The following is a 16906-nucleotide window of genomic DNA, read 5'->3' on the forward strand; positions in this document are numbered from 1 at the left end:
TGCAGGGACGATGGACACACCTGCACAACATTGGCAATCACGCCTCGCCTGCATTAAAAGTTGTTCCTGACTGTCGTTGTTGTAAGGGGCGATTGTGGCTCAAGAGTTGGGAGTTCGCCTTGTAATTGGAAGGTTGCTGGTTCGAGCCCCGGCTTGGACAGTCTCGGTCGTTGTGTCCATGGGCAAGACACTTCACCCGTTGCCTGCTGGTGGTGGTCAGAGGGCCCGGTGGCGCCAGTGTCCGGCAGCCTCGCCTCTGTCAGTGCTCCCCAGGGTGGCTGTGGCTACAATGTAGCTTGCCATCACCAGTGTGTGAATGTGTGTGTGAATGGGTGGATGACTGGATATGTAAAGCGCTTTGGGGTCCTTAGGGACTAGTAAAGCGCTATATAAATACAGGCCATTTACCATTTGTTGTTAGTGTGTGTGGCTGGCAGCTGCAGACCTGCAGCCACCTGTGAGTGTACAGCAACCGGAATAAAAGTGTGTTTGAAAGTGGTAAATTAAGAGTATGCTGAAAAGCATTTAAAATGTGGACCGTTCTGCCGTGGAGTTATTACACCTGGTTAACTGCTATTAAGAAAATGCCTAGGGTTACATCCACAGGTATTTTTTAAAACTGAGTTACCATCACCATATCAGTGTGAGTATTTAAATCAGTGCAACAGCATAAAAAGCGCCAAAGTTCATAGAAAATCACACCTCACTCTGTCCACTTAGACCATATTCTGCAGTAGGTATCCCTCTGCAACTGTTCTGAGAAGGACAGTTTTTCCATTGTATAGATCTCTTGTACAGAAGATATCCAGTCTTCAGTTGTTGGTGGCTCAGGCTTGAGCCATCTCCTTGTGAGCACCTTTTTAATGAAATCAAATCACTTTTATTGTCACGTCACATTACTGGTACATTGGTACAGCACATGTGACCGAGATTTTTGTGTGCAAGCTTCACAAGCAACAGTGGTGTGCTAAAATACAAGAAAAATAAGAAACAAGGAAAATAATATGGCATATAACTCTACTCCGCATTCATACTAAAAAAAAATGATGTTCTTCTTGAAGTTTATATATTTTATTCAGGAATGACAACTGCCACACTAGCTGTTTCAGTTTTGGGATCTTTATAAATCTGCAAATAGTCACTGTACTTATTCTCCACACTATTATACAATTCTTGACAAATATCTGTTGTAATTCATGTCTTCTTAATATCTGATAATGATCTATCTACATTAATGTATTTCCATGCAGACCTTAAAGGCCACAATACTGTCTGATTAAATTCTTTGTCATATTATCCCCAATCCACCCAAAACTATTTTTAAAATCTTTTCCTCTTTCCAACAGTTTGTAACACTTTCTTAACACGATGACTTTTATTATGACCTTTCAAATGTATCCAATAATTTACCATTGACTTTTGTCTTCTAAAATATAGTGGCACTCCACCCGATTCTACTTGTAGGACACATACTGGTGTTGCTTAAAGTCTCAGTGGTTGAGCTTGGATAATATCCAAGTTTTAGCCACTGACCAATATACCATACACCTATAATCTATTCTTGAGTGAATTAATGTGGCATCAAAATTTGCACCCCATGTCAACCCTGCTAAACCCCTTATAATATTAAGTACCTTTTTACTTTTACCCATAATGTGCTCTGTGATTTTTCCAAGTTAATTTCTTATCAAAAACTAGACCCAAAAACCAAAACCAATCAAACCTTTCTAGCCCCTTCCCATACTAGTAAAACTGTTTATTTTCTCCTATTTTTTTCTTTTTTATTTGTGAAAAACATGACTTTAGTTTTCTCAACTGAAAATTTAAAAATCCCATTCTACACCTCACTTTTCCACTTTACTTATCCCCTCCTGGAATTTCTTAATGAGATGGTCTACATTTCCCGCCCTTACCTATAATGCTCTATCATGAGCAAAAAGTAATTTACAGACATATCTTTAAAAATACCATTGATCATAACTGAAAATAACGTTGGGCTTACTACACTTCCTTGAGGAGTTCCATTTTCTATTTTTCTTGGCTCTGAAACGTGATCCTATTTTAACTTGAATAGTTCTGTCACATAAAAAAATCCCTTAACCAACTAAACATATTTTCTCCTATTCCTAACTGATGTAATTTAATCAGTAAACCCTTTCTCCAAGGCATATCATATGCTTTTTCTACATCCACAAACATAGCAACTACAATTTCTTTATTATTCTGAGCTTTCTTAATATCATCTTCCAGACATAAAAGAGGATCCATTGCTACGAAAACTACTCTGATAAGGCGCTGTTATATTTCTTGATTAAAAATTGCGCCGACCACTCATTCACCATCCTTTGCATCAATTTACACATATTGAAAGTCAAAGCAATGGTTCTATATTTCCCAGGATTACTATGGCCTTTTCCAGGTTTCTTTATTGGCATAATTATTGCCTTTTTGCATCTATATGGCAAGAGCCCTACTTGTCATATCTTATTAAATAACATTAACAATTTATTTAACGCTACATTACTTAAATGTTTCAATATAATATAACATACCTCATCGTTCCCTGGAGCACTATCCTGGTGCTACCCAGAGCTCTTTTCATTTCTCCAATAGAGGGGGCAATTCATTATATCAGTACTCTCTTTCCTCCCTAAAGCTTAAAGATTTCTTTCTTTAGCCTTCACAAACAAACACTTTGTTTACAAACACTTTTAAGGAGTAAAAAAATTTTAATGAGTTATTTTCATTCAATGTGAATAAACATTTGTACAAAACCTTCACACAATGTCTCCTTCACCAACATGAGAGCATGGAATCATGGGAGTGATGAGGTGTCCTCAACGCAGAGCATAATGGGAAACCAGAAGACAGGCCCCTCACCAAGGTCACATGACCCAGTTTAAGCCAACAGGAGCTGGTTTCTACTTTCCTTCTTTGTATTATGTGACCACAGAGGCCCCTCCCTCTCTAGAGGAGATAAATTAATGATAAATATTTTTTAAATAAAGCTCTGCTCTGATTGGTCAACAAATCGGAGTTGAAGTATAAACAGCAAGTGTCTCTGAACTCTTTCACAGTAAGCTACAGTCCTGTAAATGAACTCTTTGATCAGCCTCAAATCTGCTCCAGAGAAAAAAGGTCTGAAGAATCCATCATCACCCAGATTGTAGAAGGGGGGTGTTATCCTGAGGCTGTAGAACTTTTAACTGGTTCTAGATTTTAAATCCACAGCTAAGTCTCTAAACCTAAAGTCCAGAACCAAAGGCCGGCCAAGGAGGTTCACATGTATCCTGAATCATTCATCATCTCTGATCTAGAATGGAACTCTTTGATCCTCTCGTCTCAACACATTCTAGACACGTTCTCTAAACAGTCTGGCAGAGGTGAGCAGAGCGCCTCCTGCAAGACTCCATTCTTTCATCTAAATAAACTCCTCTGGATTCTCAAAGTCGGACAGCGGTGGATTCGCATCATTTTGGACTCTGTAGTCTATTTGCAGGTCTCTAACTGGTCAAGGACTCAGTCTGGAGCATCTTGCCTGCTCATTGGCTGTGCCTCAAAGGAACAGGAAGTGGACTTTGCAGAGTGGAAAAGCTTCATCAGGTCGAGGAACCGAAGGCGTACCTGTAGAAAACATCGGATTTAATACTTAGAAGAAAAACACAGAGCTCAGAGCTCTACACTTGCATGCTGAGGCGTTGCCTCATCTCACCTGTTGGGCAGTCTTGTTTCCCAGGTGGGTAGACACCTGTCTAAACGTTTTCCAGGTGGCTCCCCTCTCCTGACAGGCAGTCAGGATAGCTCGGTCCACCTCGCTGGAACAGGAACAATCAGAGTTAGTTTTTCCTCTTTTCTTATGCTACTTTTAGAATCATCTTAAAACATCTGGCTCTGAAAGCTTCGATGCTTAAATTCATTTTATTTTCATAATGTTTCAAGATCAGCGTTTATGTTTGTAGAACATTTCAAATGAAACATTTCTACAACATTTACAGTTTTATACAATACAAATGTCTTTGCTACTAGAAGATGTATGCTACAGAAGTTTTATTTTTTGGGTTTACAGATGTTCCGTCTCATTTTTATTCCTTAAGGATTTTTTATGGAGCATTTAATGAATATTAAAGAGACTGAACAGGGTGATCCGAAGGGCCAGCTCTGTTCTAGGATGCCCTCTGGACCCAGTGGAGGTGGTGAGTGACAGGAGAATGGCGGCTAAGCTGTCATCCCTGTTGGACAACGTCTCCCACCCCATGCAGCAGACTGTGACAGCACTGAGCAGCTCCTTCAGTGGGAGACTGCGGCACCCACGGTGTGGGACGGAGAGATTTCGCAGGTCTTTCCTCCCCACTGCTGTCAGACTCCACAACAAAGACTTTAACTGAACAAACACACACATCCACACATGTGCAATAACACTAAGTGCAATAATCTTTTCTGGCATCGTTGTATTTTTACTCAGTTGTATATAGCATTCGTATTCTATTTTTATCTTATTGTATATTTTTATTCTATTTTATTCTACTGTATATAGTATATTATTTTATTCTATTCTGTACAGCTGTGTACTGTATTTATTCTTATTGTATTCTAATTTTTGCGTCATAACTTTTGCACTGTCCACTTCCTGCTGTGACAAAACAAATTTCCCACGTGTGGGACTAATAAAGGTTATCTTATCTTATCTTAGAACACGTTTCCAGAGCACGTGAACATTTGCAGGGTGTGTAATGTTTTATGCAACACAGATTTTGAATGTGTGATTGTGGCTGGTGCAACACTTATTGATGACTTTCTGATATTTTCTACAACATCTGAATAATGCCTGCCAACACTTTTTCAGGACACTGGAGTTTTTTGTCTCTAATAGTTTCAGAACCTTGAAATGATGTTTCATCGTTATAATGTTTCTTTAGTGTTTTCTCTGACCGTGTCCACATGACGACTTTCTCCCCAGTGGCTGTCAAAGTGATGTTTTTGGCACAAACCGCTTGCCGCTGCCCCTCATCCTGTTCCTCTCTGTCGGTGCCTTGGTTCCCGTCAGGGGAACTCTGGGCAGCAGAGTTTGTGGTGTGGAACTCTTGGTAGAACTGGCGGAGTTCCTGCTGCAGGTCAGGATGATGGCAGAGCAAAGAAGAGAGCTGACAAAACAAAGAGAGGATCAGACTTCGGTCTCTCTCTGTTCCATTTTTTATCAATAACTTGATAAACCCATCATTCCGGAGGAAAATAATCAGTGTTTAATTATTTTATCAGTAGAAGACAGATTTAATTGACAGATTTCCTCAGGTCAGATCAGCTGAGGGGTCAAATGTCATCTACCTTACCTTGTTTATGTCCTCAGGTAAAGGGGCAGAGCTTCCTTGCAGTACTGACACCACCTGTTGGTAGAGTGAGGAGCTTTCTCCCAGGCTCCATCTCAGTTTCCATAGAAACACTCGACTGCGTTCAAATAGCTGCTGCTCCAGAAGCTGCGGAGATGAAGAGAGCTGATGAGTTGCACCTAAGTCACAGCACACCTCTGCGAGGTCACAGTGATGTCACCCACCAGGCCACAGCGGCGAGCTTGTCTGCGGTTCAGGAAGGCGGCAAAGTCTCTGAGCAGCTGAGGCCACGGCCGCAGAACGCTGCTTATTCTGTCATACAGGACATCAACTGCAGCAGTTGAGAACTCGTCCAACACACACATCAGTTCCTCCCACAAGCCCGGATACATCTGCACCGCCTCATAAACCTGACCAGGTAACAGGAAATACAAACAACTGCGGTTACACAATCTTGCTAAATACAATTCAATTCCAGAATTAAAGCCTCACCCTGTAGAGATAATCATGAGCGAACAGCACGTCTTCTGACTCTCTCTGATCATCTTCATCACTTTCTTCTGACAGTGGCTGAAACCAAACAGGAAGTCAGATATCTGCAGATATTAATTGGTTGATTGACTGAGAGCTGACTTTGGCCACTAAAGGTTTCACCTGCTGAGTTTTTCTGTCTCCATCTTCATCAGGATCACCACTGTCTTCTTCTGCTCCTCTAGGTGGTGTCAAGATTCCGTCCTGTTTACTCTCTGACCCCACCTCCTGCACATCGTCACTGACAGCAACACTTCCTGCAGCACTGGGTGAAGATTCAGACAGAACCAGGATGATGTCGCCCTCTTCCTCCTCCTCTTCATCAGTTCTGATGACATCATCCCCTGTCACCTGATGGGAGGTGGGGTCATCGCAGGAAGGAGGTGTAAAGGATTTGTGTTCCCTCCCCCTCCTCAGGGCTGCAAGTTTCTGACTGTATCGTCTAATTTGATCTCTGGTTGCCATGGACACAGTGGCAGTGCAAATGTCAGTGGGGGAATCGGTCCTGGTCAGGAGCAGGCGGTGAAGGAGGACTCGAGGAGGAGTGGGAGCGGAGGGGGCAGAGTCAGGGGGATGAGGGGGGTTGTGGTTTTGATTCAGCAATACAAAGCCGATCCGTCTGAAGTCCAGGTTCTGAGGGAGGCGGGGTGGGTATCGGGTCCCAGGGGGGACGCTGTAGGAGCTGGAGGGGGTTGGGATGTTTGAGGCGGAGCTATTATAGTGCCTAATGATTGGGTAGATGACGGGGAGAGAGCGCTGAAGACAGAAAAGAGATGGTTTTATATATGCACATACATACTCAGACTTCAAACTACACACATGAAAGCAGTGTTCTCTTCTGATTCACTGTAAAATCAGCCTAAGCACATTCTTAATCGCTGAGGCATCCCAACAAACACAATTGCAGTTTCAACAAAGTGTGTCAAGATTCCACATTAGAAAAGGAAAAGTTGCTGCAATAAGTCACAGAAACGCTCCAATTACAAAACAGATTTTTTGGTAGTTCAAAGAAAATATTCTATTTTTGCAGGAGGATCTAGTGTGAAATAAAGTGTGGAACTTCTCTGTTTGGTTTGCTAAAAGTTCAAAGGTCACAGTTGGTTTTGTTTCCATCACAAACGGTCTGTGTCAGCAGCATCAGCTAATCCTCATCACATCCTTTCTTCAGAATCTAAAATACCGTTCGTTTTTATGACCTCTAAGTGAACCTCATACCTATCAGAACTAGTGCTTCTCAGATTACACAGAGGGAGACACTGCAACAGCGGGAAAACCTGCAGCTGATGGGGAACTGGTTCCTGAGCTGCACGATAACACCGAGGAGACAGTGGGAGGACCACAAGGCTGATTACTGACCAGTTAACTACGTTTGCTATTTCCCTCTTCTCTTATAATCCATTCCATGGAGCAGCAGTCTAAGCAGAGACTCCCAGACCTCCCCTGGGCACCTGCTTCATCTCTCCAGTGTCACCTGGGTCTCCTCGGTCAACTGTTTGACACCATGTCATCAGTGCTTATTCTGGAACTAGTTTTCCATGAAGAGAAGACGGGCAGGAAAAATGCAGAGAGGAACAAAGGAAACACAAACAGCCTTCCTACCAGCAGCCACAGAGGCATGACGCTCTCCTCTCTCTCCACAGGAGGTCGCCAGTCTGCTAAATTCACGGGACGACATGCCACTGGCATTGGGAGAACCCGCCGCTGGTACCTGAAGGTCTGCAGAAGACAGACAGATGGACTGTGTGTTTTTATGTACAGAGATGTGATAAAGCAGATCATTTTTCGAAAAAATAATGGACAGCTCAAGTGGAGCGGTCGAAGAATAAACTTTTTAAATAAGTACTCATTTATGCAGCGACACAAATGTTCTAATACTGAAGAACATGAAAACATTACTTTTAGCTACATGTCGGCAAAGTTATGTGACATTAGTGATGTTAGTACTAGTGAGGTTCCACTTGCTTTTAAAGCCTTTACTCTAAAAGGCATATTGTTCAAAAATTGACTTTAATTTTACAGAAATTGTGATATTCAAACCTGAATATCACAGTACTAGCAGGATTCACAGCACTGTTAATGTTAGTTTGGTTATTTTGCTGGCTCCGTTTGGTGGTGTCTGTGTTTTTTTTAAATGAGCTGCTATGTTAAATTTGTGTTTTAATCCTGTAGCTTTGCACACATTTGATTTCCATGTTTGAGAACTGCAAGTGTTCAGATCATCTGCGATCATCTCTGAGGGACAGCTGATTAAGACCGAGGCTTTCCACCCTTGATGATACAGGACAAATTCAGCAGTGTGTGAGGAAGGGCCAGCACCAGCTGAGAGATGAAGAGAACAGACAGACTGTTCTCTCTATGAGAGGGACTACTTAAAAAAAAAAAGCTTAAAATAACTAATTATCTGTCCTAAATCACTCTTATTAGATAAAGTCATCATTAAATCTATCAAAGTGTTTTCAGTGTGGAAGAAAATACTCAGGGCGCTCAAGTAAAAACTATGAAAGGCAGTAAAAAGTTCTATATTCAGAAACTTAAAGTACGCAAATATCAGCAGCAGAATGCACCTGAAAATAAAAGTCTGTGTTTCTTTCAGTAATATGAAACATGGAGTGTTTTGGATTAGTAGTACTGCTGTTTGTTGAATTATATTGCTGTAGATGTTTATATGCTTTATGTATTTTGGGATAAGTTGATGTATAGTGCTATAATTTATAAGGATGTTATGTTTTTTTTAATCATTTTTGCCAGGTCAGTCTGTTTAAGGCTCTGATATCTATTCAATATGACTTAAAACAGTTATGGGATGATTTTCTCAAAATCAAAATAAATTTTTCACAAAATTGACAAATCGATAAATCAATCTACTCTTCATTTTATCTAACAAACACATAGTTATCACAACTCGTAAATTGTCTTTTTACCCATATAAATAAGCTTTCAGACAAATTTGGTATTGCCAATATATTAAAAGAACAATATTTGTCTCTCTTATTTGAAACAGAGTTAAAGTTCACTGCTGTACATTTTTAATTAAATGCAATACATTTAATATTGGCCATGTTATATTTACATGACCAAACTGAAATGACACTAGTCTCATTAACAACATTAGCTAACTAGTTAATGTTAAAATTACTGTTGGGTACAGAAATTAAGCCCAACAATATTGTATTTACAGTCCTGTGGTCTTAGCCTCAGATACTTCACAAACCAAAAAAATCTAATTAAAAAACATACATAATTTTCGCTTTCAAAAGGCCAGGTGCTTGGAAGGATGCAACCCATGAATTGGGACGCACCATGTATGTGTATGTATGTCTGCGTTACCTTGACAACGTTGTCAGGAAAACCTGGCCGGCAGCACTGCAGGATCCTTCGTCGAACCTGAACCAGAGATTTCCTCAGCAGGAACTGGGACACCAGTTTGGGTGGGTCACATGACCCTTCCATATTCCTGAGGCCGAGCACCAACAGACTGAAACACACACACACACACGCACACACACACACTAAGGGCATGGTGAAGGTTTTTCTCAGGCCTCTTTGTGTTACAGTGAGTGTGTGCTCACCAGTCCTCAGCCGGAGTGAAGGCTGCTGTCCTCCGGGGGCAGTACAGCGCGGGATCTAGGCTAGCACAAGGCAGCAGCTCCGGGTACATGAAGACGGGCCGTGTGGCAAAGAGCCAGGCAAGCTCAGCCGGCATGACGGGGAAGCAGCGCACTGTTAGCATGTAAAAACAAGTTTCAATCAAAGTTTCAAGTCAATCAATCAGGAAGCCCCGCCCCCACCTGTACTCACTCCGTCCCCGGGCATCACGGGGGCGAAGCTGTGGCCGGTAGCTGATGGGAGCCTGACGCAGCTCATCCAGCAGCTGCAGCGCCATCTGCAGGTTGGATGCTCTGAAGACACTACAGAAACCAGGAAGAGCCAACAAACCAATCAGCTCGGCCCGCTGCGCCAGCAGGTCTACCTCACACTGAAAGACAGGAAGTGAGCTTCAATGGGTGCATTAACAACAGGAAGTACATCACAACACATCCAGGTGAGTTACCAGGAACTGCCGGCAGGTCTCCGCTTCGCTGTGCAGTCTGGGCACAAGTGAGGTCAGCAGGTAAACCTGAGTAAGTAGCTGGACATGCTGAAAGAAAAACGACAGGTGAGTTCAGTTGCTGTTATCATGGTAAAAGCATGGTAAGAGCTCTCAGCCGCCATGCTGAAAGAGTAGAGTTTACCTGTTGGAGCTGCTGCTGCAGGCATTTCCTCTGCTCAGCGTTCAACTTGTACACGATCAGCTCTGTGTGCGTGTCATGTGGCACTCCAGTCAGCTGTTTCCTTCTTATCAATGCCAGCTGCTGCTTCACCGTGCGCAGCTCTGCGATTGGTCCATCCTCAGCCTCATCATCAGGACACTCTCTGATGTGAAAACACAGACAGTGATGTATCTGTGTGTGTGAGCATGTATTCATGTCTTTGTGGGGACCAAAAAATTGGAAGTTTACTATACTTGTGGGGACCAACAGCCCTCATGCGGACCAAAATCCCAGTACCCACAAGTTTGAAGGCCTTTTAGGGAATGTCACGGTTACAACTGTGTTATGGTTAGGTTAGGTTTAGGCATTCATTTTTGATGGTCAGGGTTCGTTGCTAGTGAAAGCATGTCAATTAGATGTCCCCACAATATATGAATACCCGACTGTGTGCGTGTGTTAGTTACGCACCTGTCCTGCTGCTCCTCAGGTGTGTGGATCTGAAATGTTTGTGCTTCCTCCTGTGGCTCTTCCTCTTCCTCATGGCCTTCATCATCCACTTCCTGTCCAGCCAGGTCCTCTTTCAGCTGAGACACACAGAAAGGTGAGGAGACAGGTGAGGAGACAGGTGAAGAGACACTGAGGAGACAGGTGAAGAGACAGGTAACCTGAAGGTGTTTTATACCGTCTCAAAGAGCTCCTCCATCAGCTCGTTCACCTCCTTTTCTGAGGACATAAACACAAATTATCATCTTCAGCAGGTATTAATCACATTTATTGCTCGCTTATGATACATTTAATATTGGCCATGTTATGGATGCACCCTTGATGCATCCATCAGAGTGTGTGTGTGTGTGTGTGTGTGTGTGAGGGTAGACCGGAGGAGAGGAGAGGAAAAAAAAATACAATAAAAAAAATTTAAAATCCATGGACCTTTGATTGTTAGCCGCCCACTGATTACTGATTTCTCAGATATTACGGCTGATCACCTGAGGCACCCTCCCGAACGTGTGCACTGAGTTTAAACAGATGACTGAGCAGCTCCTTTGTAACTGCAGGGAAAATCTGAACACATGTGTGTTTGTGTACTTACTGGTGATGCGGACAGCCTTGTCATCACGGTAATCCTCTACATCGGGCTCGTCAATGTCAGCCAGGAAGTTGTACTCTGGATCATCCTCGTCATCACACTCCTCTGTCAGAAAAAGATTCTTGATCAGTTTGAGTCCAGTCAGAACTCTAATCCCTGCTCTGTTATGAACCCTCACCTTCATTGTCCATGTCTGAGCTCATCAGCCCTCTCAGCCAATCGGTCCACTCCCTGTCCTCGTGGGTGGAGCTAGAGTCGTACATATCAGGTGTGATGTCAGGAGCTTGGAGTTCTGCCTCCAGCCGGCCCAGCGGGACATCCCTGAGAGGACGTTTGGACCGAGTCCGAGACGCCATGAGACCGGCCTCATCCTCCGACTCAGACAGAGGCTGACGACACAGATGATCCATAATGATCTGTCGCTTTGATCTATATCGTTATCGTATATTGATGCATCACATGACCAGATTGTCTCCATGGTTACCTGATAGGGCTCCATACAAACAGCCAGCTCCTCCTCCACAGCATGAAGCTTCTCCAGGAAGGTCCTGTCAGTCACAGGTTTAGGAAGTGGAGCTTTGGGGGGAGGGGGCGGCCCCATGGAAACAGACCTTGCCCTCACAAGTCTGGACCGACTCCGCGACTTCTGATAGGATGGAAGACAGGAAGCAGGCTTTAAAGTTTAGGTAGGCCAGGGCTCTCCAGCTCCAGTCCTCGAGAGCTACTGTGCTGCAGCTTTTAGATGCATCCCTACTCCAACACAGTTGAATCAAATGGTTGAGCTACTTCTTCAGCATGCCATCAAGTTTGGCAAAGCCCTTAATTTGATTCAGGTGTGTTGGACCAAGAATGCATCTAACATTTGCAGGACAGAAGCTCTCAAGGACTGGAGTTTGAGACCCCTGAGGTAGACAGTGTCCCATTCACAGGTTCAGAAAAAAGTAAACTCAGAGCTTTTAGGGAAATCAGCAAATAAAAACAATGTTTTATACTCAGGTTTCATAAACCGGTGTGTTTAAAACTGCGGAATATTCCTGTTTTCACTCAAATCTCCATGTTTTACCATTAGATCAACAGAAATAATTTGATCAGTAGTTTTGCCATTTGGTCATCAATAAAGTTTTTGAATTTGTTCATTTCTAACAATCTGACGTTTGAGGGACCAGACAACACTGATTGTTTCACACATTTTCACTTCTAAAGCTCTGACTGATCAGCAGACTGACAGCGATGATCACACTCTGAGGACCTGCCATGGGCTGGAGCTGTCCTCCTCAGCTCGGGGCAGCCGAGTCCCTCGAGGAGACGAAGCTGTGCTCTCCATGTCACTCTCCTGGAACGTCTACACAGACACACAACCAATGAAAAATCAGTAGCCAGTCATCATCAACATCACAGCACGCTGCAGACGCTTGGAGCCTCACGTCTTCAGCCGTCTCGTCCTCGTCCTCCTCCTCGGGATGGTACTCGTCATCAGAGGAGTCTTCCTCAGCCAGAGGGATGTCGACAAACTGCGGAGCCTGAAGACAGACACATGTAGCTGAAACTTCATTGACACTGTAATTCCACACAGAAAACAAAGGAGGTCACACACATCCTACAGCGTTAGTCTCAGCGTTCAGCAGAGAAATAAGAATCACATTTTATGACTACTACAAAAACACTAGAGTTGGAGAAAAAAGGACTTTAAAAATGCCTCTTTTTACTTTTAATTATTTTTAAATTGCTAACCTGCTTTAAAACTGTTCATACTCTGACTAAAAGTCAGGTCAGATATACACTACCAGTTAAAAGTTTGGACACACCTTGTCATTTAATGGTTTTGCTTATTTGAACTACTTTCTACATTATAACTGCAAACTGAAGATATCAAATATATAAAGCAGGATATATAGAAATGTAGCAAAACAAAATAAATAACTCTAAATATGCCTTATAGTTTAGATTCCAGAAAGTTAGACACAAACTTTGTTGACAGCGCTGCAAACCCTTGGCATTCTCTCAATGAGCTTCACGAGTAGTCACCTGAAATAGTTTTCACCACAGGTGAGCCTTTTCAGGGTTCATTTGTGACATTTATTGTTTTCTTACAACCGATGGTCCCCAACTGTGTTATTGTGCACAAGTCAGGTTGGTACTCAGCGGACATAACTATTTGACAACTATTAGAATTCATATAAGGGCAAGAACCGATCAGCTAAGTAAAGAGAAACGACAGTCCATCATTACTTTAAGAGTTGAAGGTCAGTCACTCTGGAAAATTGCTAACATTTTGAATGTGTCCCCAAGTGCAGTGGCAAAAACCACGAAACCCTACGATGAAACTGGCACACACAACGACCGCTGCTGAGGATAAATTCATCCGAGTCACCAGCCTTAGAAATCGCAAGTTAACAGCACCTCAGATTAGAGTCCAGGATAAATGCCACATAGAGTTCCAGTAGCAGACACATCTGTACATCAACTGGTCAGAGGAGACTACGTGAATCAGGCCTTTATGGTCAAATAGCTGCTAAGAAACTACTACTAAGAAAAAGCAACAAGCAGAAGAGATTTGTTTGGGCCAAGAAATACAAGGAATGGACATCAGACCAGTGGAAATCTGTGCTTTGGTCTGATGAGTCTAAATTTGAGATCTTTGGTTCCACCCGCCGTGTCTTTCTCATCCGACACAGAAAAGGTGAACGAATGGTCTCTACATGCATTGTTCCAATCGTAAAACATGGAGGAAGAGGAGTGATGTGTGTGAGGTGGGGGTCCTTTGCTGGTGACACTGTTGGAGATTTATTCAAAATTGAAGGCACACATGGCTACCACGGCATCCTGCAGCGACATGCCACCCGATCCAGTTTATGTTTAGTTGGACTACCATTTATTTTTCAACAGGACAATGACACCAAACACACCTCCAGGCTGTGTTGGGGCTATTTGACCAAGATGGAGAGTGATGGACTGCTGCGCCATGGCCTGACCTCCGCAGTCACCCGACTTAAGCCCAATCGAGATAGTTTGGGACAAGATAGATCACAGAGTGAAGGCAAAACGGCCAATAAGTGCTCAATATCTCTGGGAACTCCTTCAAGACTGTTGGAAAACCATTTCAGATGACTACCTCATGAGGCTCATCAAGAGAAAATGAAGAAAGGTATAAAAGCAGTTTGTATATTTTTACAAATCGTCAAGAACACAGTTAAAAATATATATTTTTAAAAATACTAACATTAAAAATTAAAACAATTACATAATCTACTTAAAAAAAAGAAAAAATTACAAACTCATTTTTTAAATTTTATGTTAGTTTCAAATGTTTTTAATATCTAGAGATGTAACTAAAATAAAATAAGAATTTTAAATCTGAATTGTTTAACATTTAAGAACTGAATTAATGTGTAATTGAATTAATTTGATGGCTATTTCTCCAAATTAAATAAATGAAAAATGCCAATGAAAATTTTAAAATGATTAAAAAACACTTTACGGTGTTAAAAATTGAATTCAAGTCAAATGCTGACAAAATGCCATTAAAAGCTTTTACGTCATTTTAAAACATTTCGAAAAAATGCAGGGATTCAAATGTTTTTCAGATGATTTTAAAAAGTTACACTTAACTGAAGACTTTATAAAGATTGCAGTCAGGATTTCAGGTTTGACCTTTGACCTTTACCTTGACGATGTCACTGGTTTTCTTGATGGGCGAGATGGTCCAGGTTGGAATCACCTGACAGAAAACAAAAAGTTCAGAGTGCTCTGTGTGTGTGTGTGTGTGTGTGTGTGTGTGTGTGTGTGTGTGTGTGTGTGTGTGTGTGTGTGTGGGCTGCTGTAAGTGGACTCACTACGCCTTTCTCCACCACCTCCTTCAGCTTAGATCGAGTCATTTTGGGCTCCTGCAGAAAAGAAAGAAAGTCTGTAAGCAGGGTCAGGACTCACGTGATGGCAGTGAATGATTGATTTTGATTGGATGATAGACTCACAAATGGAGGGACAGCCTCAGTCTCATTAATGGCAGCTTTCATCATGGCCACCACATGCTCATTGGTGATCACTTCCTGTGGGTCAAAGGCCAACGTTTAAACTGTAAGTTTCCCATATTCTTGTTGAAAGCCTTTGAGTTTGTTACACTTCATATCTTTAAAAGAGCTCAGAGTAACCTCAGAGAACTGAATGTACTAAAGACTGTCAAAGACTGACAGTATTCTTTAATAAGCCGTTACCATCTAACAGGCATCCTACTCCAAGTCATTAAAGGGTAAGTCACATGACACTTCATGGACAAATACTTAATTAAACTGCTTCAAAGACAGTAGGCTTAAAAACCTGAATTCAATCAAAAATCGTGATCACACCCTCTCCAGGCATGTGGGTGGAGGCACTCACGTGGATGATGTTTTTCACGTTCACTGTGGTCAGGTTGTGCTGTTTGGACTTTGTCTCCAGTGACTGATCCAGCTGTCTGTCAATCTCCACCTCCACTCCTGCCTCCTCCTCACTCTCTGAGGCCCCATCCCTTGGCTCCTCCTCCTCAGCCAGTTTCCTCTTCCTCCTTCTGGCGGCCTTCTTCTTGGCAGCCTTCATCTCCTCCTGGCTGTCCTCTGATGGAGAGATCGGTCCATCAGAGACACGGGTCCTCACAAAGCCACCAGCGTATGTGCATGTGTGTGCATTACCCATGGTGATGACGAGTCTGGAGTCAGTGGTGTCTTCCTCCGCCAGCTGGTAACGCTGCTCCTCCTCCTTCTCCTGTAGCAAAGCATCATGGGAGGCGAACTGCAGCAGTGTAGTAGCAGTGACGGCAGGAGCTGGGCCGGACAGGCTGAGTTTAAGACACTTTCGGCCCGAGTTCATCGTGCAGAAACATGACCTCTGAAACAGTGACATCAGACTCAAACAACTTATACAGATGAGAATAAAAAGTATTGAAGGGACACCCAAGCTGTAACTCCCGCCCCTCAGCAGGCTTCCAAGAGTTGACCAATCACAGCAAACAAGATCAGAAGATTAATAACAGTTCTTTTTGAACTGAGCCTCAGAAGGAGACCCTGGTGCAGGCAAGCGGGGTGGACCTCCTTTAGCAAATCTAAAAGGTTAGCTGCTTCTGTTCGCAGCTCCTGTCGGTGTGAACATGCTGTTAAAGACCGAGAGACATGAGACCTGAACCAGCAGAGGAATGGGCAGACAAGGAACCAGTAGCCACCGTGGTAAACTACCTGAATTCACCTGCGTTTACCTGTTTTAGCCGCTTCGGCTCTTCGTCCCGCCTCCCGCCGGCTAGCTGCTAACGTTAGCCCCAGAGATCCGTGGGCCGCGAGGGTGATCCAGCTCAAGAGTGCACGGGGCAGCAGGCCTTCTTGTCCGTTCTCGGTACCCACACGATAACGGGCATGGTCTGGTGCAGCACAGACTAACTTACCGCCACAACGTCAGACGAGTCTGCCTCCAAAAACTACATTTCCGGCGCCCTCACTGTGACGTATGGAGCGGCGTAATTTTCCTTCTTCTTCTTCAGTTTCATGGCGGTTGGCAAACAAATTCTAGGTGCATTAGCGCCACGTACTAGATTGTAATTTTTATCAAAACCTACAGTACCACCGTTATTTTCTTATTAAAATTCCTGTCTCTTTCAAAAATGTAAAAATATCAGCAAAAAACTATGCTCCCCGAGTCTCTTTGAAATAATTCCCTTCTCCTTAAATTATTCTTGTTCTTATGAATGTAAC

At 43.0% G+C, this 16906-nt stretch overlaps 1 protein-coding gene across 2 annotated transcripts; it reads right to left on the reverse strand.

Annotated features, from left to right (window-relative positions):
* Positions 1-2709: 2709 nt before the first annotated feature.
* gon4la (gon-4 like a) lies at positions 2710-16906 on the reverse strand. 2 transcript variants are annotated; one of them, XM_014409495.3, is made up of 26 exons: positions 16417-16906; positions 15857-16052; positions 15567-15781; positions 15164-15238; positions 15026-15076; positions 14857-14910; positions 12617-12712; positions 12442-12534; positions 11677-11838; positions 11371-11581; positions 11196-11297; positions 10788-10828; positions 10574-10689; positions 10088-10268; positions 9907-9993; positions 9654-9831; positions 9425-9575; positions 9183-9330; positions 7455-7571; positions 5979-6611; positions 5817-5894; positions 5549-5734; positions 5328-5471; positions 4930-5141; positions 3713-3815; positions 2710-3624 (listed from the first exon to the last, which is right to left on the reverse strand). In XM_014409495.3, the coding sequence occupies exons 2-26, from the start codon at positions 16032-16034 to the stop codon at positions 3520-3522; spliced, it is 3717 nt and encodes a 1238-aa protein (XP_014264981.2). In that variant the 5' UTR covers positions 16035-16052; positions 16417-16906; the 3' UTR covers positions 2710-3519. The 2 variants fall into 2 exon arrangements, with proteins under 2 accessions (XP_014264981.2, XP_076735177.1); XM_076879062.1 differs by lacking the exon at positions 16417-16906 and having other exon boundaries at positions 15857-16395.

Source organism: Maylandia zebra, linkage group LG22 (assembly GCF_041146795.1).
Source record: "Maylandia zebra isolate NMK-2024a linkage group LG22, Mzebra_GT3a, whole genome shotgun sequence".
Taxonomy (NCBI): domain Eukaryota; kingdom Metazoa; phylum Chordata; class Actinopteri; order Cichliformes; family Cichlidae; genus Maylandia; species Maylandia zebra.

Coding starts and splice junctions, on each gene's coding strand:
- gon4la (XM_076879062.1), bottom strand. CDS start 16,067: ATGTCACTGTTTCAGAGGTCATGTTTCTGCACGATGAACTCGGGCCGA. Junction 12,713..14,856: donor AAACCAGTGACATCGTCAAG/GTAAAGGTCAAA, acceptor GTCTGTCTTCAG/GCTCCGCAGTTTGTCGACAT. Junction 11,298..11,370: donor CTCAGACATGGACAATGAAG/GTGAGGGTTCAT, acceptor TTTTTCTGACAG/AGGAGTGTGATGACGAGGAT.